The 21711-nt window shown below is 40.6% G+C and overlaps 1 protein-coding gene across 7 annotated transcripts in view; it reads right to left on the bottom strand.

Moving 5' to 3' along the window:
- Positions 1-21711, bottom strand: part of plce1 (phospholipase C, epsilon 1) — an 87925-nt gene continuing 66214 nt past the window's right edge. For 4 of the 7 annotated variants that reach the window (XM_084342298.1, XM_084342299.1, XM_084342304.1 and 1 more), the window contains 25 exons: positions 21471-21585; positions 21117-21276; positions 20872-20994; positions 19830-19966; positions 19515-19753; positions 19253-19314; positions 18679-18844; positions 18479-18586; positions 18009-18125; positions 17130-17288; positions 16653-16788; positions 16397-16438; positions 13239-13357; positions 12765-12882; positions 11116-11253; positions 10469-10759; positions 9584-9747; positions 8106-8367; positions 7697-7815; positions 6777-6905; positions 6467-6664; positions 5823-6017; positions 5516-5728; positions 4762-4876; positions 1-3563 (listed from right to left, as the gene is read on the bottom strand). In XM_084342298.1, coding sequence (XP_084198424.1) covers positions 3352-3563; positions 4762-4876; positions 5516-5728; positions 5823-6017; positions 6467-6664; positions 6777-6905; positions 7697-7815; positions 8106-8367; positions 9584-9747; positions 10469-10759; positions 11116-11253; positions 12765-12882; positions 13239-13357; positions 16397-16438; positions 16653-16788; positions 17130-17288; positions 18009-18125; positions 18479-18586; positions 18679-18844; positions 19253-19314; positions 19515-19753; positions 19830-19966; positions 20872-20994; positions 21117-21276; positions 21471-21585 — 3837 coding nt within the window. In that variant the 3' untranslated portion in view covers positions 1-3351. Of the gene's footprint in view, positions 3564-4664; positions 4877-5515; positions 5729-5822; positions 6018-6466; positions 6665-6776; positions 6906-7696; positions 7816-8105; positions 8368-9583; positions 9748-10468; positions 10760-11115; positions 11254-12764; positions 12883-13238; positions 13358-16396; positions 16439-16652; positions 16789-17129; positions 17289-18008; positions 18126-18478; positions 18587-18678; positions 18845-19252; positions 19315-19514; positions 19754-19829; positions 19967-20871; positions 20995-21116; positions 21277-21470; positions 21586-21711 lie in introns of all 7 variants that reach the window. The other 3 variants (XM_084342301.1, XM_084342302.1, XM_084342300.1) reach the window with 2 other exon arrangements.

Here is a 21711-nt window from a genome sequence, read left to right as displayed (position 1 = left end):
CTGAGTCAGATTTGTATTTTTATTGTGATCGTGATATATGACAAATGAACCAACTCTCATCCATTTAAAAATTCAAGTAAATAAACAAACGTTCACTTGACAGCCACATGATGACACAGACGGTGGATGTTGAAGGGTTTACTGCTCATCTTCTGGAAACAACAGTGTTGCAGATGACACGCAGCCCACAGTCAGCTTACACATACAGTATGTCAAAGTCAGTGGATATAATGAATACACCAGAGGACTCTCTGAAGAATGATTTTACAAAGTTTCAAATTGTCAGCTTTTGTCCACATTTATGAAAACTCACAAAATAAAAGGCATCAAAACATTCTACTGTGAACATGCCAGAATTATGAACACTATACTGAATATTTTACACATAAAGTAAAATATTTCTTTATGTATCCACATATGTTTGAGTACAATTAGGGCGGTAGAGAGTTTATACTCTCCCACAATGAAATAAATAAAAAAAGAACACTTAAAACTACTTACAGGAAATTATACATAAACAACAATAACAACAGAGAAGTGCCAACCAGGGCTTCACATTAAAATAAATAACATCCAAACACACATTTGTCTCAGGTTCAACACGTTAAGAAATGTTACATTCAGAAATGAGGTCTACAGGTTAGAAAGAAGATGTGAAGAAGATTATATGAACTGATTAAAGATTTTCTACTGAACAGAAAATGTCCCTTCCTGTTTAAAGTCGGTGTGGATTTCATGATGACACTTTAATCCTGCACGGTGGTTGTGAGTAATCACCAGTTTCGATATCGGATTTTTTTTTTTGCATAATCGTATTTCGATTATAACAACAAAAAGCTGGAATGGCTGAAAGGGTTATAGTGAGACCGTGTTTTGGTTTCCACCTCCGTTACCATGAAGCATCGCTCTACCGCCCTACCAAAACATCGTCTTCATGTGTGAATGACATCAGTTTTTAAACAAGTCAAGGTCAGGAGTTAAAACCTAAAGGCTGAAGTGACAGAACTTCACTATTGCACTAAAATTCAAACATCATAACTTGGCACTGAGCAAAGTTTTCTCTAAAGACAAATGAAAATAAAAGGACAACAGTCAAGTTGTTTTAGTGGACTGTGGCTACATTTGCTAAATTGCCACTAAAATGAAAGTCTAACATTTAAATTCATATTATACTTGGTGTCTTAACATTATTTTTTCACCGTTTGCAGGTTTTAGGGAGCTTGCTAACAAGTTTTATGTTGAACCTGGGTTAAAAAATTGGAAAAAGGGTTAAAAAAAAACCAAAAAAAAAAAACTTCATAACAGCTTAATTTATTCTAAATCCCAATCCCTAGTTTGAACAGAAGCCGAGCTTGCAGCTATTTTTTTTTTAAATCTCGTGATCACAAGTTAAGTGTGTAGTGATCATGAGAAAACGAGCTTTGTTATCGAGATCAGGAGAAAACATATTCTGAATATCTTGTTCTCTTCCATCTTGTGAATCAAGAAATCAGCTCTTATTTTCAGAATAACAAAATAAATTAACCCATTGCCATGAGGAAACAGGCTCTGTTACGTCGAGATGTCGAAAACATTATCGTGTGATCTTGAGATGAAAAAGAAATGCAAGCGTAACCGTCCTCAGCTCCCATATTTAACCACAGTGGGTCAGCAACACTTTTAGTTAAACACAAAAGTGATTTCCTTCAGATGGGAATTAAAGTTGTCAATTGTCATTTTACTGTAGATTTAAAAAGCTTAGTGGGCTCCTCGAGGATCAGCGTGACTCCACTAGAGAGAAGAACTCTATCCATCTATATATATAAATACCTGAAATGCCAGATAAAACCAAGCTATCTTCTAAAGAGAGGAAAGAATATATGGAAATGTTACACATCCAAACAGAAAAAAGGGGGAAATTGGCCCCAAATAGATCAATTTCTGAGAGCAAATTGAAATGAGCAGTCAGAAGAAATAAAGAAAAGTCTACAATTATTATGGACAATCAATTAATACTAATAATCTATAAAAGATACTGCATTTAAAATCAAGGACAGTAAATTGCCGCTAATAAAGTTTTTGACGTGGCCATTTTAGTTTGTTAAACAATCCGAACATTTATCTTGTGTCCTTCCTCAAAACTAAACTCATAACTGGGCTGAAATTAAAAGTAATAAATATGATGATCAACAAACAAACAAAAACATTTCGACCATCTCATAACAATCAAGTCTCTTTGACACTAAAACACTGAAGATGACAGTAAAAGGAAAAACAAATGTGCAAAATGCTGTTTGAAGAAGACAAGGCTGTTTTTCCAAAAATATCTTAGTGCTGAGATCATCAGGAAGGAGGAAACTGACTGAAGTACTTGTGGACTATGACGACAGAGCTAAAATACTTTGTGAAACGTGCCGCAGATCTTCCTCAGAGACACAGCTACAGATTTACCAAAAGTTACAGGCAGTGTTGCAACAACATTGCACACCTTCACTGCCTAACATGCTGCCCACGTCTGGTCACCATCAGAGACAGTAGTGTCCAAGAAACCGCCTAAAGCATTGCTGCTCCCATTACAGAACATCCTAAGTTGTTGCCTCTGTGCGAGCGATGCCCAACATACAGTACTGTGAAAGTGGAACAGAAAGAAAAGAAACCAAACAAGCCAGCTTGTCAGCCTCCTCCACAATGCCCTCGGCCAGAGGAAGAAGAGAGAAGAGGACCGTTTCCTGCTCTCATACGTCTCTCCTTCCATTTTCTCTGAGCAGAACTCCCTCCGTCTGCTGTGAGCTTCCTTTGTGTTATAAAAGGGGAGTAGTTTTACAGACTTTGAACCAAATACATGTCATATGTGATATACATTTTAGTTGTCCTTAGATCAACTCTTAAAAGAATTGTGGCTCACTAAACTCATTCTATCTTTAGGTGGCATTTTTGGGACTTAAAAAACTGGCACGTCTAAAGAAAAAAACCTTTCTTTGGACAGTTTCCTCCAATACATATTTATATATATATATATATATCTGTCGAGAATGTGTTTTTTAATGTCCCTAATCGCATACCTAATGACTTCAATAACAGCAGCTGCCCCTGGACTCCCTGTGGAGCCACACTACGACCAATTAAACCGAGACGAGCCGGAGCTCCCTGCCCACGCGACCATCACTGCTCTAAAGCGACTGCTCATTCAACCAAGCAAAAAGGGCTGAGCATCTGTCACCTTCACACACTAACGGGGGGCTTGGACTTGAATCCTGTCCTAGCACCAGACAGAATCAGACTCCATCAGCATATCCCAGAATTCCACGCTGCGTAGGACCCAGAATCATCCAAGTTTTAGAATCAGTCAAGCCAAGTTTTCACTCAGCCGACTCATTTGTGGATCTTCCAGTTCCTGAGGAGGTGAAGCTTCCAGGCTGGGGGGGTCAGAGAGGAGGTGGGCAGGTGGACAGGTTGGAGGTGCCCCCTGAAGGAGGAAGAAGAGGGGGAGGAGGAGGAGGAGGAAGTGGCCTGTAGGAACCTTCCTGCCCCCACCCTGCCCTCTGCCACCCACGCCTTCAGACCCGCAGCTGCAGACAGATACCCTGCAGAGGAGCACGGATAAGAGCGTTAAAGGCTTCACCAGACTGAGGCATAAAAACACAACATTTAGTCACATCATAATGAATCCTTACCACGCTGCAAAGTGAGACCATCTGTTAAATATAACGGATGAAATGTTAGATTATATGAGGTGGAGATAATAGACCATTCAGGACTGTAGAGTACGTTGCAACAAACACAAGTCGTACTGGGCTACACACTAATGGTGAGTATTTGTCAGCTGCCTACACACAATGTTTGTCCACATTATGCATCTTTCAATCTTTAGTATTTGTTCTAAATGGAACAGATTCATCCACACAGGTGGTATTGCCTTGTTGCACTGGCACTTACGTTTGCAAAGGACAAATGTAAGTTTCCTGATGTGTGCTTGAAGTAACACGTGTTGCTCGCTGTTGAGGTTTCGAGGTAAACTGGTTTGAAAATAGACGATTATTATACCATGTATATTTGCTATTTGCAGTACTGATTTCTATTTTCCATTAGTTTTATTAAAAATAGATTTATTTCAAGTTTTTATGAAGTTTCATGTCAGGACATAATATTTTGTGAAATTATGATAAAACGTTGGTTCAACTAAAACCCCTTTCTGTTCTCATTCTGTTAAGGGTCATTGTAACTGATAATAATGATGATAATTGTGTTATACCCAATGCCGCCATACCCTGAAACTGACATATTTTCACACATAGTTATTGTTAAGTAAAAAATCTCATGCCACTGCATCCCTACTTCCTCTTTATGGACTGTATTTTCTGCTTGTGCAGTTAAAAAAAACAGGTAAGTTGCGACAGGTGGGAAATAACTGGGTCGTGTTTTGGGGCTAATACATTACGCGATATCGGATCGTAGCATACAATGTGTACTCACCATTACCTGATCTAACATTTTAAGTTCTATTGAAAATTAGGAACAATCCTACCTAACCCCAAAATGGAAAAAAATGACTTTGACCATCATTTTTTTCCAGTTGTGAGAAGAAAAGTGAGTCTCATGCACTACTAGCACTTCAATAAAATCCCCAAATTCATGTGACATACTCGACGTTTGTGATGTTAGATGTTAGAGACAACATACGGTACCTCTGTTGCCTTTCCATGCACAGACAGCAGGCAGAGTGTGAGCCTCACTCCTGGAGCTCTGTCAGAGCCACACAGCATGCAGCTCTATCATCCTTACTCTGGGCCGGGCCGTCCACGCCGCCGCCGCCGGTCGTCATGCTGCGGCTGCGGCTGGTCAGCTTCTTCAGCTCACTGGCAAAGGAAATGACTTTCTTTTTCTCTTCCCGCACCACCTGGAAGCAGAAACAGAGTCATGCTACTGCAAAATATAAACAGACGGAATGTGCATTTAGTTTTTTTTTTTAAAAAGACACAATTTATCCTTTTTGTATCTAAACTTTTTTCGAGTGCTTCAATGTTTTCTCATACCCACTTCCTCACTCTCTCGGTCTTAATTATTTAAAAAAGCAACTTTAAAAAGTACTTAATAAATCTTTATTTAACAAGGCAGCTCATATAAACACATTCTTATTGTCTTGAGTGTGAAAAGAATGGTTGGCTCATAAATAAAATAAATACTGACAGACATTCAACATAAAAACACAAGAAAAAGAAAAGCAGACTCACGGTAACACTGCATATGGACACAGCAACAAAGCACGCACAAAAGTTAACAAACAAGCAAAGCAGCATCAGGTTAGAAGCACATACAACACATCATGCAGGTGTTAAAATACAATGGCAAGCACACAACAACATGGATTAATTGAGATGTGAATGAACAGTGCGTTAGATACAGAGGCGAGCACATACAAAGGTAAAACATGAAGGCGTTTGTTTAATAATTTTAAGTGTTTTTACGAAATTACAAACAGGACAGTAAACTTGTGAAGTGTCTAGCACTGAAAACCAGTCGGCGTGTTTAGAGCTACCTGCTCTTTGAGTTTAAGAATGAACTTCCCCGCGCCCCGCCAGCGGCTCTGAGCCTGATAGACACACTCCTGATCCAGCAGCACCCGCTGCAGAGGCTTGGAGGTGGAGGACTTCTTCGAGCCGGCGTCCTTTGTCACTTCCTCCACCAGGACGTAGTCACATGGATTCGGGTTGGATAGAATACTGTTGGAATACTTGGCCTTTGACAAAGTCTGGACAGGACGGAGAGAGAATTCAGCCACTTCGAAGTTCGTATACACTTCATGTCTTGCAAAGTAACAGCGGTGTATTCTTGACTCTCCTCACCTGCTGTATGACGTCCTGAGCAGAGCTGCAGCGCGGGGCCTTGATCACAGTGTGAGGCTGCTCTGGTGAAACTTCATGGACCTGGACAAAGAACATATCGTCCTCTACTCCTCCTCCCCCTCCTCCTCCTCCTTCTCTCCCTCCAGCAGTCACCTCCTCCTCTCCCTCCAGCACTGTGTTCTTCTCATTTAAGTTCTACAAGGACAACACCACATAGTAACGGTAAAAACATGTTGCAGGACCCTAGACGTAAGCCAGCATTTGATATTTAATGGCAGAAAATGTTTAATAAACCATTCATACCTATTAATAAGTGTTTTTTATGACAAAGCTACTCTCACATTTATACCAATACTTCGATGAATGCCTTTGGGAGAGGACTTATACAAAACAACCACAAGGGGGAGCCAGAGTCCACATGATAGCTCGCACAAGAAAGTGTCTCAGGAAGTACTATTATGTGATACAGTAGTAATGAAAGGTAGTTTTAACAGGTAATATTAACAAACACATTCAGATTAAAGTGCTCTGATCATTCAACAGATCAAAGTTAATACCAATAAAACAGACAAAATTCACAGCTCCATGTTTGCCGATAAAAAAAATCCACTCTGAGGTCAGTATAAATGTAGGTGTCTGTGTACCTCCTCTCTGGTTTTGAGGACGATCCTCCACACACATCCCTCCTCAGTGTTCCAGCTGGACACCACTCTGACCACCTCCTCTTCAGGCCCCAGAGGACGATGCTGAGCACAGCGCTTCACCTCGCTGCGCTCCTTCAACAGAGGGACCTTCTCTTCGCACAGGAAGTACTCTGATGGGTTTCCCGTTGATGCTACGACCTGTGGAGGAAGTGAGAGGAGACACATTATATACGACTGAGGAAAAATCCCCAAGAAATGGCCTTGGTCTTATGGTCTTATTTTCTGAAGTATTTATTTCTGAAGTACTGACTGTTTCCAGTAGCTGTCTGGCGGTCGTCTGCTCTGTGACACAGAACACAGTGAAGGGCTCAGGACCAGGAGCTCCATACACCGTCACCCTTTGCTGCTGTGACGCACGTTTCTCCTCTGAACTGAACAGCTGTGGAGAGAGCAGGACAGACGTGACATTTCTGCTTTATAAGTCTGTTTTCTGCTTAGAGAGCATTTTCAGTGGGAGAAGATCCTTAACTAAAGTAAAATATCAGTACTGCAAGTCCATAAATAAAGTACTGCATTCAAAACCTTACCAGAGTAAAACAATGTGAGTATTATCAGCAGAATGTACTTAAAGTATCAAAAGTAAAAGAACTAATTCTGCATTAAAATGGTCAGAGTTTTATTATTATATATGATGTTTTTGGATTTTAATAATGTTGAATTCATGTGTTGCATTAACTGCTGTAGATGTTTAGGGTCCTAATTTGACCTACTTTATGTACTATTCGGTAGTTTACAGCAATGCACCATATCACCAACAGCCCGTTTTCTGCTTTGTGACAATGCATTTTCCAGCTAATCTAAGAGGGTTTTAAAATTGTTTATTTTGTTTATTTATGAATGTTCTCAACACATAAAGGAACACTTCATCCTTCAGTTCATCACAAACATTCAAAATCACCACATTTGGTGGAAACTAGAAACTAAAGTTGTCAGACAAATGTAGTGGAGGAAAAAGTACAATACTCACTTTATGCAAGGATGAAGTTGCATAAAATGGAAATACTCAAGTATAGTACTTAGTAACATTCCACCACTGGCATTTTTGCATTACCATCGACTCTATTTAAAGAATAACAAAAGCTGATGCCTTTAAGCAGGTTTACAGGCTTTAAAGGTATAGTGCAGTATTAACACTGCAAGAGCACAACTTGAGGCAATGACAAGTCTTACCAGTGATGAGGGAGTAGCAACTCCTGAGGGACCTTCCTCTATTCTGCGGCTGTAAATGAACAAGCTCGACACTTCGAGAGATTCATTATGTTGTGTCCTCAACTGGACGTGTCTATAACCTGAAACATAACAAGAAGAACATAGATTTTTACACTGACACATGACAAGACACAAGCCTCTGTTGGTTAGTAAAACAGATCTCACTCAAGTTTATCTTTTGTTATCGCTCAAGACATTTTCATAGATCTTTTCTGGTATTTTTCTGAACTGAAGGAATCTGAGCACATATGTTTCCACTGCAGATGCTAACTGATTTTTTTACAGGTGCTCATGCTGACTCTGGTCAGAGCAAACTCCCATCTACAGCTTCGAAGCATCCTTTCTTGACGTCTCATCTGTTGTGTCGTACCTGGCTTGAGGGCCTTCAGAGGCAGTGTCCTCTGTGCTGTAGTCTGGGAACTGTTGTTCTCCACGACGGCAAAGCGCAGGAAGCACATCTCTTCAAAGTGCATGGTGAACTGAAAGTGCTCGCTCCACATGGGGTTGAGGGTGTTGCGGTGGATGGGTTTGGTACGGAAGTGGCAGCTGTCGACGGGCATGCCAAGAACATCGACCTCGAGACAGGGGCTGCCGGCGGTGTTACCGGGACAGACGTTCTGACCAGAGATGATCTGAGAGAAGACAGGAGAGGTGTGGTGATTAATGAGTCACACCATGTGTGAACAAAACTCTCAGTTAAGATTCTTTTTTACACGGCATTGATCTTGTTTTCAGGCCATTGGATGAAGCAGGCTGGAGAGGCCAAACAACAGTGAAGTCACTCTGACCTGCCAACTAAAACTCAGTCTCACCTTCTTTCAGTCTCTTTCTCACACACACATACAGACTAACACACAGGTTTTATGAGTGTGACATCATCCTTCTGTTTATACTGCTGGTTTGACCAGATCAGTGTTCATGTTACTTGTGAGATCTTCTGAGAGCATGAGAGTGGATTATCTGAACCTAACAGATGATCAGGAAAGTCAGTGGATAAACACATCTTTTCCACTGAGAGTGCCAAAATCAAAGCTAAATAAATAAATAGTTCAATATATAAATGTATGTAAGTGAATAGCAACTAGGTAAGTGTACAAGTTGTTGACATGAAGTGTTTAATTGTGTTTTCAAGTGTCATGTATGGAAGACTGAAACAGCCAAAATGAAAATTTAATATTATCTTTGGTGCATTTGATGGCATATTTTATTTTTTCAAGCTATTGATTTAGTTTTGGATTTTGGCTGTTCCAGTCCTCCATACATGACACTTGACTTCGCTTGTCTTTACAGCGAGGATGCACAGAAAATGTACCGTTTACACACATGTAGCTTTCATTGCTCATTTCCACAAACAATGTGCAGTGAGTGACACAGTGATGAAACGCACAGACAGAACAATAAATACAGTCGGTGAAGATGGAGGGGGGACGTATTGCATTGCAGAGCTTTTATGAGTTGCTGTTCTCATTCACTGTTATATTGAATTAACTGGGTGGTCTGGGTGGTTCATAACTGTCAAACAGGGAAAGCGTACACAGACCACTTCACAATAAAACTGTCCAAACACACCTTAATGGGCCTAATATGAGTACTTAGGAGTGTGTGTTTGGAGGAATGTCCAGTCATAACATCAGTGCAGTCATTGCAAGTATGCTAATACAGAATTTCAGAAACTGCACCAGCATGCAACAAATATTTTGGGGCAAATCAAACACTTGTAGCTCTGATTGATGAAAGAAAGACATCGACAAATACACTAATAGACAGGAAGCTATAGGTGTGAGGATAAAAGTGTAGAGGTTGGACTATTAAGGGTTAAGTGATCTTCCTCTCCACTCCATTACTCACAGTGAGGGAATAGACGGCGGGGCTCATTCTCTCCACGTCCCTCTCCATCGGACAGAACTGCTGATAGAGCGGACAGCTACGGTCCCACAGCACTGCTGGCTTCAGGACGTAGCCGCAGCCCCCGTTGGCCTCAAACAAGGCGGAGTTCAACTGCATGGGCAGGTCTGTGAGGGCGAAGGAAAGGACAGGAAAAGGGATTGAGATAAAAGCATCAAAAATAGCTAGAACTAAAAATTCAAACTTCACCTTGAGGGTATTAAAGACAGATTATCCAGCTTGAATATTGTTAAGTGCAGTGATTTTTCCTGTTTGACCAATTTGAATTTTGAGTGTCGTATAAACAAATCTTGCACATCTGAGTGTACATAACTGGGTGATCATGTAAACTTTGATTCCAAATGGAAAAAAAACATGATTTGAGAAGCAGAGACAGAGAAAACATGAGGGGAGGAGTGAAATAAAGAAAAGTACAAAGAAAGGAAGGGAATAATATGATATATAATATGCCTTTTAGAGAAAAATAGCTTAATCTTTAAGAGCTCAGACAGCGAACATAGACGTAAATTGAGAGAAAAAGGAGCAGTGGCGCACTATTTGGCGTAATAAAAAATCATTATCTGTTACTTTTTCAAAGATATAACACAAACAGACTCCTCATACTGAACAGCACTCACTCACTTAGATTTGAGGCCTTTCAGACAATTTCAAGGCTTTGCAAAGTTGTAAAATAAAAAAAAAACATTTTAATGCGGTAGAGGCCTCTGAGTAGAACTGAATATACTCCTAAGTCATCTCCTGTATCTTTCACCAACTTAAAATAAAAAAGAACTTAGTAGTGTTGTTTGCTTGTGAGTGAAAAACAGCATCTCTCCAAGCCATCCTCACCATCAGTCTGATAGTTCAGTGCCACCAGCTGAATCCCGTGCAGCCAGAACAGCATAGGGTTTGGGTTTGTCGAATCGATCCTGGTGGCTGCTGGGTAAGTCCTGAGCAGCTGGCACGCCGTGTGCTGGATCAGCTTCTGAGAGTAACGCCGGCAGAGGCGCTTGGCGGCGTTCTCGTTGACGGAGGAGATGTGGTAGCACTTGGGCGTGCGGATTATGGCGCTGAGAGAGGTGGGGGGGTTGAGGATCGGAGACGTCTGCTGCTCCTCCCAGCTCAGCCGCTCAGCGCCACCTAGAGGGAGGACAGAGAGAGACGGAACGTGTGATTCCTCAATGTGATTCTTGCATTGAGTGATGTGGTCCTACATAAATGCAATTTCAGTAGGTTCCATGTCATGTGACCCACCTGTTGGTATCAGTTCCCTGGTCACATTTAAAAACTCCTATCTTTCCAAAGGTGAGTGCACAAACTGTACGCTAGCCTTTGCCACCTTTGTCTGGAAACATTTCTGGTAAAAACCATCAGTAATTATCCCGATTTGTTTTATTTATTTTATGCTATTCTGTATATCTGTGAAACACATAAAAAACTGACAATGCATATATTGATACATCTTCTTTCCATTAAGACCCCTAGCACCTGCGTACCTTTCCCAGGGGTGCGGTTCTGGGTCGTGACCTCCCCTGTTGCGCTGCTTCGAGCGGGAGCTGTGCCAAATATGGACTTCCTGCTCTTCCCCCGGTCCTTCCCTCTGCCAGAGCCGGCCGGAGACAGTGTGGAGAGGCCTGTGTTCCCAGACAGAAGAAAGTGGTCAATAATGTTGCACAGACAGACTGGAGACACCGCGCTCATGACATCATCATAATCTGTCTCAATTAGTTTCTCAAAATCCTGAAATCATTTTCTCTATTAAAAACAACTGTCGCTTTCTATCATAATGAGGAAGCTGGTCATCTCCCTCCCTCCCAGGCGTCCCTCCAAGTGCATTTCTTTATAATTAATTTACAAAAAGTGTTTGTAAAAAAATATGTTATTGCCTTTTAAAACAAACCGATTCTTGTTCTGTGAAGAATTCCATAAGAAACATAACTGATGGAAAATGATATGCAAATAGATGCTTCCAGTGTTTTTTGCAAAGGTTAAAATACAACTTATTAAATTACTATCATTAAATTTAACACATTAAAACACTGTAACTCTTGCTGTTTCTTGTTTGTTGTTGAATCTCATCTCTTATACAAAAAAATAAATGAGATCAGACATTTGCAATGTATTTTCCTGAATGGTGTTTTTTTTAATGATGATTTAATGTTTGTCGACACATTCTAAGAAGTAAAATGTCTGTCAGCAGCCACTTCAGACAGCAGACGGCAGCAACCGGTCTGCTGTGTGTCTGTCTGAAGTGGGCCACTTTCCATGGTCTACCATTCTCTGAACTCAGGTCACTGAAAATAGTATACAAATAAAATACCAAGTGGAAACACGGAAAGGTTTATAAGGGCAAATGTCATGCAAAGAAAAGAGGAAACAAGCAGAGAAGAAGACACTTGAGGGAGGAAAGGGGAGATGAGAGGTAGATATTTAAGGAACATAAAGAAATAACAGAGATAAATGGAAGTAGGGAATGAAGATAGATCCCAATAAAGAAGACATAGGAGAACTTTAATGAGGGTACAAGAAAAGTCAAGCATACTGAACTGCTTGACACAGAGCATTTTATGTATTTAAAATTAAATCCATATTCTCATTTTAGCATATAAGCTCATATTAAGACAGTTATAAATGGAAAAAAGAGGGGGTTACGTGACAAAGGAACCTGAGATACTATTGTAACTATACTCCAGGAAATCCCAAAAACATTTCCTGAATGTACAGTATGTAACAACACTGCTGTTGTTATGCTGGTCTGGGACTGACAACACAATGAAGTAACCCCATCTTTCCCATGGGGGAGAAAAAAGGATTCATCATCTTAGTGGGTGTCCTGTGTGGGAGAGGAATGGAGTGTAACGTACTGGGATATTAAATGTCGTGCAATGAGAAAAATTCAAAAAACATGGGGAAAGGTTTGACCTCCTAAATTTAACATGGGAGTGGAAGACAGAAAAAATGAGATAATGATACCATGACAGACATAGGAGAGGAGAGGGGGGGAAGAAAGATCTCCATGAAGAATGATTCACTTTGCGGTGGGAGAGGAAGCCGTGTAGGACAGGAGGAGAAGATGTATGTGAAAATGAAAAGAAATAGAAAGAGAAAGAAACATGTGTCACAAAGAAACTGAAATATTCTCTACCAGGGAATTTCACAGCCTGGCAGTAGATGATGAGGTCGGATAGCTCCTGGGCGATCTGTCGACTCTCCTTCTTGTTCTGAGGAAGGTAGAACTCCTCGCCCAGCTCCATGTCAAACACCTACAAGTGCAGGTAGAGACAGGACAGGGAAAACATGGTTTTACTTGAAGAGAAAGTCATGTACTGTTGCAGAGGTACGTAACTGTACTTAACCTCCATGCCAGATCAAAAATGTCATACTTTTACATCATCTTTTTCATTTAATCTGTCCATTTATTTTCCTTTTTAACCTATTTCAGTTGACTTCAACATATTTGCAAGTCTTTGATTTATCTGCCAGCAAAATAATCATGTAATTAAAACCAAAATAAATGATTTATAAGCACTGGCTTGATGCAAACAGCCAAAATACCCACTGGCACAGGGTAGATGTTAAATATTTCAACACTTATCAGTTTAATACGTTAGTTCCTTACCTTTCCTTTGCTCTGCGTAGTACTTTCTGACTTCTTCATCCTCTTTGGTATTTCATCTACAGGTTGCTCTTCTTTGTCTGCTGAGCTCTTCCCCTCTGGCTTGTCATCCAGGATGTTATCTATGAGAAATACAGTGAATTATAGTAGCTCCCAGCAGAAAAGGTCTGACAGAGCACACATGCTCAGGAAAAATGTTTTATTGGGTGAATCAAGTGTCAGAAACAATGATTTTGAGGCATATACAAAATGCAAAAGTAGTCATGCTTGAGTGTGACAGGTTGAGATACCTGTCAATTAAGCAAGCATGCCCACACATTTACCTTAATTTCTACTTAAGACATATTTCTTTATGACTGCAATTTCTGTCATATCCAATCCAAAATGGATTGTTACTAATAACAACAGCACAATATTTCATCCAGGAGGCCAAAACTGCCCCAATGAAGACATAGCCTGGATTTTAAATGTATTTGCTAAATAAAAATTGTGCATTGGAGTTAGTGTGACAGTAGCTCTTGATGCACTGTATTTTAAGAAGGATAAGTAAAGGATAAGTTCACCCGAAAATTTAAATTCAGTCATTATCTGTTCACGCTCATACAGATGGAAAGTCAGATGAAGTTCTATAGTCTACAAAATATTTCTGTAGCTTCACATAAAAACAGTGTTGCAGCATTCTCCGAAGCAATCTTCACGCTAGCTGCTAAGCTAAATGTGTTAGCGCAGACCTTGCTTAAAGTGGCTGCACAAGCTTAACCACGCGTGAGTTTAAATAACGGCTTTGCAAATTCTTTCCAGATATTTTGTGTACCCGATCTTTCCATTGGAATGAGGAGTAGAAAACAACATTTTTGGGTGAAATCATCCTTTAAATCACGAGACAAGACATTTAAGAAGCCGTATATTTTACATCTTGGAATTACTTCTTGTAGAAACAAAGGCTGACTTTGTGTTTCAAGAGATAAGTTGGCTTTTTCTTGTTAAAGCAACATTATGTAGAAATTGGCATTTTGTGTGATTTGGAGCCCCCTACAGTTTCTAAGTGTAACACCACTTTCGTATACAAATCCCAGGTCTGTAACAACTTGTCAGACGTAATCAACAAGACACTGTACCATTAACATGGCTGTTATTTTAAGATACAAAGTTACATAATGTTGCTTTAAGTTTAACAAAGTCAGAGCATTGAGTTACCACTGGAGTTAACTGCAGCTTAAAGGTACTTCGGCATTAGCTTCAGCATTCAACCATTATGTTTGGTGTTTTTGATGAGGAACGCCTTTAAAAAGGGCCACAGGTGGGGACAATTACACAATAATTATAAACAGAAAAGTAGTTATCTGTATCTCTAACTACTTGCAGATCCCATGAGCAAATTCCCAAGCCGAACACCAACAAAGGCCCCTCCCTCACTGGTACTCAAAGCAATGTCTATCAACTGTAAACAGGAGGAACAGTAGGGAGTTCTTCCCTTTGCTCCCGTTCCTCCTACACATTAATTGCAGCCAAAAACACAGTCAGAAACATATCAGCTTGAAAGTGCGGAAGCTTTTTATCACAGAAAACGTGTTTGATTCCTGGCATTTGGAATATCTTCATTAGAAACGGGCTTTGGCAACAGAGTCCACCCTGAAAGTCATCCTGTAGACAGTACCCAGAGAAGTGAGTTGGACCAGACTGTGACATGAGATGGTGGCAACTTGGCAATTTAGTGCTCCAGTGTTTGTATTTACTGGGGCATGTAAGGTGGAGTGTGCTTAATGTATTCCCTGCTAGATTAAAATGAACTACTTTCTAAGATTTAGATTTAAGAAATGGTTTTCTGAAGGTCCATGACCTGTTAGATCTTTTGCCGGGGACAAGCAGAGGGCAGGGATTAGGAGAGAGCAGTGCTGGGACTGGGACCGGGACAGGGTGGTTTCCCTGGTCTGTTGTTTAGTGTGGGGGCAGCGTAGGGCCTGAGAAACCAGATGGCTTTGTTTTGTTTCCCTGATGAGCCTGCCCAGCCACTGGCGAGGTCACAGACAAATACAGTATGAAGGAGAGGGGGGCCATGTGTTTGTGAGAGAAAGAGAAACCATACAGACAGTGTTTTATTGTTAAAATACTGACTAAAATAAATCAAACTTAACTTCTGATGTCTTTCAAGGACAGTCAATTTAGAGGTAGACAGTATGGTCCCATCCTGCCCTGACTCTGGTTTTTTAAATTAAGTTAAACAGTGTGACGATAAAACATGTAAAACATGTTGTCACACAAGCAAGCAAAACACAAAGGCACAAACACAACACAAGCATGATTACCATTTAAAAACAACATCCAGGTTACTCTAAAAACAGCCTTCACAGTACAGAATTTGATTGAGCAGTAAGTAATTTTGGATGTTGAATACACACAGTCATAATATTAAAGACTGGCATGGCACAAAGAAAAACTGCTGTAGCGAAGCTGGGCGTTAAGAACGCTTGTTGTATTATTGCAATTACACAATGGTGATAAAACAAGAGAACATCATAACAAACGCTCCTAATGTCACCAACCACCCACTGCTAGCACTTTAGCAGAGATAAATATGCTCTGATGGCACCCTGTTGTGATTCTAAACCCATTATGAATGAGAGCAATCATAAAGTAGAGTCTTCGGTGCTGATGTCAAATGTCTGCAGAACGCACATGCTTACAGCTACAGTGGAGAGCGCTCAGCATTACTACATTAACTATATCTCAAACTGTCAAACAAAACAACCTCTAGAACATTTTTTACGATCAAATGCACCAGAGGAAATCATTTTAATTTATTTAACTGCTCCTTACCATGAACAACAGATAGCTACGGTGCTGCAGAGCATTATCTGACGTCCACAATCAGCAGAAAGCTAGCAGCGGTTACAGTATGCGGGCACATACAGAACGATGCAGATCACTAGTGCACTTCTACATACATGTGTTTCCTCTGTAGTTATTCTGCAGTGGTAGTGGCAGTGGTAGCAAGAAGAATTGCAGCAAGAATCACAATTTACCCTTAAAACTTAATTACAGTCGATTTATATGTAGAATTTTAAGAGGCCATTTTAAGATACTACACCAACTACCACCGCAATACACAGGTAGATGGAAACACTGGTACATAGAGAAGCACATCCGAGCCGTGCATTTACCTTCCAGGCCATACGAGGCAGTAGAGGCTGTGAGGACATCAGCTAAGTGGAAAACAGGCAAGATCAATCAGGAAAGGAGCGAAGTGAGAACAGTGTGTCAACTTAAAGAGAGACTTGAGTGTTAAAAAAAGGTGAGAGACAGAATAAAAGTGTGAACAGAAACTGATTCAAGGGTTACAACAAAAGTTACAACAAAATTTTGAGTTTTTTATGTTAGTTTTGTGCTGTGTTTTCCTCTTCTTTAAGTTCTCCTTACCATCTGATAGAGACTCGTAGTCATAGTCATACTCGTCTTCTTCCTCCTCCTCTTCCTCAGTATTGTGGGTGCCAGGTGAACTAGCCCCGGGTGACCCATTGCTAGCCTGGGCCTGCATGTGGGCCAGCTGGTGAGCCTGTGATTAAAATATTGTTAAGTAATCAGAAAGTGTTACAAAGTAGAACTACTATTCACAAAGACATACCTATATCTGACGTATGAGCCATTAGCTGTAAATATACAAGCTCTTATCTGCAGAAGTACTAAAGTACCAGGTTATGTGTGATGAAAATGGTGTGATGGGCACATTAGCATCTATTATTTATGTGTGACAGCACTCCATAAACACTGTTAAATATTGAATGTGCTGATGTGATCTGGAAGGCCACTTAAAGGAAGCCTTATACGAAATATAAATTATGTACATGTTTATATACGTGCATGCATTTGTACAGGAAGTCTTTATTTCTTCTCAACCTTCTGTTTGAGGATGTCCACCGGTGCCTGGTGTGCTTTGAGCTTCTTGTTCTTGAGGAGGATCCTCCCCCGCAGCTGCAGCGGCGACGGCAGGTGAGGGTCGTCGCTGAAGTCACTTTCAAAGAGGAAGCGCGTAACGAGACGTTCCCCGAACACCGTCTAATGAATAAATATTTAAACGGGACAGACGAGACGGCAATGAATCACGTCCAGTAATCTGACCAGAATGTACTGTCAAGTGAGATGAGGAGGAGAGGGAAATCAAAAGTGCTTTCATCATCACAAAACAACATTGTAAACAAACAAGCCTGTGGTGACATAAGCTGTCCAGAGGCACAGGGCTATCTGAACATGAAAGACTTTTCTTTATCAAGCCACTCAGAAGTCTCCAGGGAGGAAAGCATGTTGGGAAGTTTTGTTAGATGAAAGAAAGATGATATTCCGAGATGTATCTGTCATGCCCATATATGTGCGGCCTTCAGAATATAACTTTAAAAAAGAAGAAGAAAGGGACAGTTGTAGCCTGAAGATTAGAAAAGCAAGCCTCTGGCTGGAAGTCTGCCAGCTTGAATGCCCACAGCAGCTGAAAAAATCTTGGGAAATGCTTGAGCGGAGTGCTACTCTTACTCAGTAAGTGTTCTTAGAAGTGCCACTGAGGAACACTTGAGGTTGTACTGGAAACTAGACTACTGGAAGGTGTAGGTACATTTAATTCACAAAATATACAGTAGGTATTGCTGAATAAGGTGCATGTGTGCTTATTTTATATATGCTACGTATAAAACTTTCTATAAGCCACACATGGAAAACATACATGACTATAGACACTGATAAGAAAAGTCATCTCTCGTATAGTTTCAGACATATCTGTTGCCATACCTTGAAGATTTCAGCCATCTTGCGTTGCTGTGGGAGCGAGCAGTGGTTCTCTATGGACAGGATGACGGGCATGTCAGAATTGACAAATGCAGACCGGTTAACTGCCTCCACCACATCCTGGAAGATCATGGGAGAGAATTAATTTGTAGAAAAGGCCCTCCAAGTCAAATAAAAGTCAATTAAACTCTATGAAAACAAATACTAATGAGATTAACTCAAACAACCCTAAGATACAGCATCAAATAAAGTACAGGTGATGGGAGCTCTGATCAGTCAAACATAAAATATACAGTATTGATAAGGACTTCAAAGACTGACATCAGTTCTAAAAATTCACATTTGTTTGGTTTCCTGAATGGACAGATTTTCTGCCTGGACTACTTTTGTCAAAATAAATACATCATACTACAGTTCAGTTTAGTGAGGCATGGAAGGAGAAAGTAAGGAGAGCCTTTATATGCATTTCTAACCTTAAAGGGTATCTTAGTAGTGAGTGTGTGTCCATGATATATGACTGGCATGCCATCATCTCCATCCCAACAATCTAACTCAACGCTCCTGCAGCCTTGCAGCAGCACCTGGAGAAAGATAACATCCAATATTCAGACGCGAACACACAAGCTTAACAAGAGTTACGGGACTGCATTAAATAAAAAAACTGCTCTCTTACTTGACTGTAAAGCTCAACAGAGGACTCTCCTTTGAGCTGGTGTCCAGTCAGATAAGTGTTATGAGAAGACTCGATGTAATAGTAGGACAGAGGGTACTGCAGCTCCTCAGGGTTCATCTGGGATTCCTCATTACGAGAGGCGAAATTCTCCTTATCCATCAGGAACCTGGTATGGAGAGGGGCTGGTTAGCAGGCTATGACCAAGATTCTGAGAGCTGTATTGTAGGCAACTCGACTTGTTTCAGTTTCTTGAAGACGTTTCAACTCTCATCACCTCTCAAGAGGCTTCTTCAGTTCTAACTAACTGGAGTGGAATAAGCAGGCTTTTAAACTTGAGGACGTCATCTTGGACTAAACAACATTCTTTTTCTCTTTTTTCAACAATTTTCTGACATTTTACAGAGCAAACAACTAACCAATTAATCAAGAAAAAAATCAACATTTTAATCAACAATGACAACGACTGCTGCTGTTTTATGATACAGTATTTAATTTATTTCATTAACTGATATTATTCTTTAAATGATTATGCATTAGGTTTATTTTTAAATATTTATAGAAGTTTTTACTCTACCTTGCAAAGCCTTCAAATGACATCCAACCCATTTGTCTCATGCTTGATGAGGGCTCAAATTTCTGCAAGAGAATAGCACCAAACAATGAATTACCATTATTGATTTAAAGTCCCTTTTCCTCCCCTATGTCTCAGGTTCCTTTCATCCTTATTCTATTAATTCATGTGGTGAGATCAAAAATCTATACCAGGCATTTCCTCATCCACTACATGTCCATCTGCTCTCCTTCCATTTCATGTTAAATAAGGCTCCACACTCTACCTGTATGATGCTGAGAATCTCGTCGTAGCTCAGGTGCTCCCTCTGACAGTTGATTAGAAAGTCGTTGAGCTGAGGGATAGCCAACCCCAAGACGCCTAGAGATGCGTTTTCCACTCCAGTTCCATTGGTCACGATGCTGGCTGCTGCGATGGCGTCTGAGATCTGCTTCTGGTTTTCAGACATCTGCTGCCTCGTCCGGATAAACAAGCCGAGATCGGAACCATTGCGGGTTAATAAGTCTGGAGAGGAGAGGAAGAGTCAGGCGAGAGGGAACCCTTGCAGTATATAAATGAAAACAACTGTTTGATCTTTTACCGAGGTCTGGCTGTAGTCCCGTGTCTTTGTCGTCTATCGTGAGGTTGGTGTAGAGAGGAGCAGACTCTTGACTTGAGCGACTGCAGGGGACAGCAAAGGTGTCAAACAGCTCCTTTAGGTCCTTCCTGCTTCGGATACTGTGGAGAAAACAACACAGAGAAGATTTTAGACTCATTTTAGCCACTGTAGATTGATAAGCAGTTAATTTCAGGATTTAATTTAGAGGATATCAACAAACCAAAGACAAATTTGTGGAGGCCTTGTGTAAGCCAAAAGCCTTGTTGAAGACAAAATAAAGGTGATCTCAGTTTCATCTGCATTTCTTTGAAAGGCCTGATTAAAAGTCACATTTATAGACTTTCATTCAACAAACATCCTCTCTAAGTCGTGACATCTTGTTTTTTTGTCAAGGCAGGCATTTGTTTATATTTTGTTTTGCTATACCTTGTATGAGCTCTTCTCGATGTTCTTAATAAAAAACTGATGCAAGAGTGAATGGTTGAGTTTTCAAATATCTAAATGTAATATATCTCTACCATCTCTGGAAAATAAGCAGGATTTCTGAGAGGCTGATCTGCTGAAGCGCTGTACTTCCATTTTCTCTGTCTGGCTGAGCAAGAATTTAAAAGGAAACTGCTGGGCAGCAGATGAGAGGACACACTACAATCTAAGAAATGTAGGAGGACTGGTATGAGAATAATCCACTGCTTTCCCTTGCTTATCAAGGCAAAACATTGTTTCCTTTCATTTGACAGGGAGAAATAATATAGAGGCTAAATATTATAAAGAGAAGAATGGTTGGGAAGGCATGATAACCTTGAGTGGCATTTTTGAATGGGTTTTATTCATGGTGTGTTCAGCTGCTATTGATAAAAACACAGCAATTATATAACAAAAGAGATGAGATGGCAAACATTCTTAACAGAACATGCACAAAATACATACAGGACATTGCTCAATGTTGAATGATTATGTATAACCTGAAAATAAACCTAAAAATTCCAAATAAACAGGATCTCGTAGAATAAATGTTGGTATCTACCTGAATGACTTGAAGAGCTCAACAAACTCAATGAAGCTCATCGTGCTGTCAGAGATCATGAGGTTCTGGAAGCCTTTGAAACAGCCTTTACCGCGGCCGTGCCACGACCTGCTGCTCCAGGCCCTACAACCCGCAAAGAAAAGGTAAAATATCAAATCATTAGATGTCAGACTTTCACACTGCTAGTCTTTATAGCGTGTGTCTTCTTCATAGCATCGTGTCTTCAGTCTTCTACTTCGTCATACCCTGGCTGTGCCTTGGCTGTTCCTGAGAGGATCGGAGAGGACTGCGGACGGGTCTGGTTGGACCCCGCCATGCTGGAGGAAGAGGAGGAGGAGGAAGAAGAGGCATGCAATCCAGGGCTTTTATTGGATGAGAGGGAGAAGGGTCCAGGGAAGCTGTCCTCTGTGGATGCAAAGAGGAATGAGGGTGAATAAAAACATACAGATAAGGAAAGCATCACTGGAAAATGATCTGTTAAGACCCTAATGCCCTGTTGAGACTGTTCTGGTCTTCAAATTAGGTTTTGTGTAGTCTTTTGAGTTAAAACCTCACTTTCTTTTGTAATAATATTTCGTAATAGCGGCCTAAAATATCACCTGGATCTTCTTGGTCGATGCTGTCAGACTCCGGTCCATTTCGATAAAATCCCTCCTTACAGCTCCGCGTTTTCCTGGAAACCATCTCGTCATCTGTGGCATCCCCACTGTCTCCCTGTGTTGGGTGCGTAAACACACATGATAACAAAGTTAGTAGGTGTAACAAGGAGTATATCAATTCTCCTCCTAACGGTTGGATCATGAGAGAAAAGAGCAGAAAACAGGGAGTTCTGTCGGGGCT

The sequence above is a fragment of the Pagrus pagrus genome (assembly GCF_965226575.1).
Source record: "Pagrus pagrus genome assembly, chromosome: 21".
NCBI lineage: Eukaryota > Metazoa > Chordata > Actinopteri > Spariformes > Sparidae > Pagrus > Pagrus pagrus.
The sequence above is the reverse complement of the archived record's forward strand: the minus strand, read 5'-3'. Positions and strand labels throughout refer to the sequence as shown.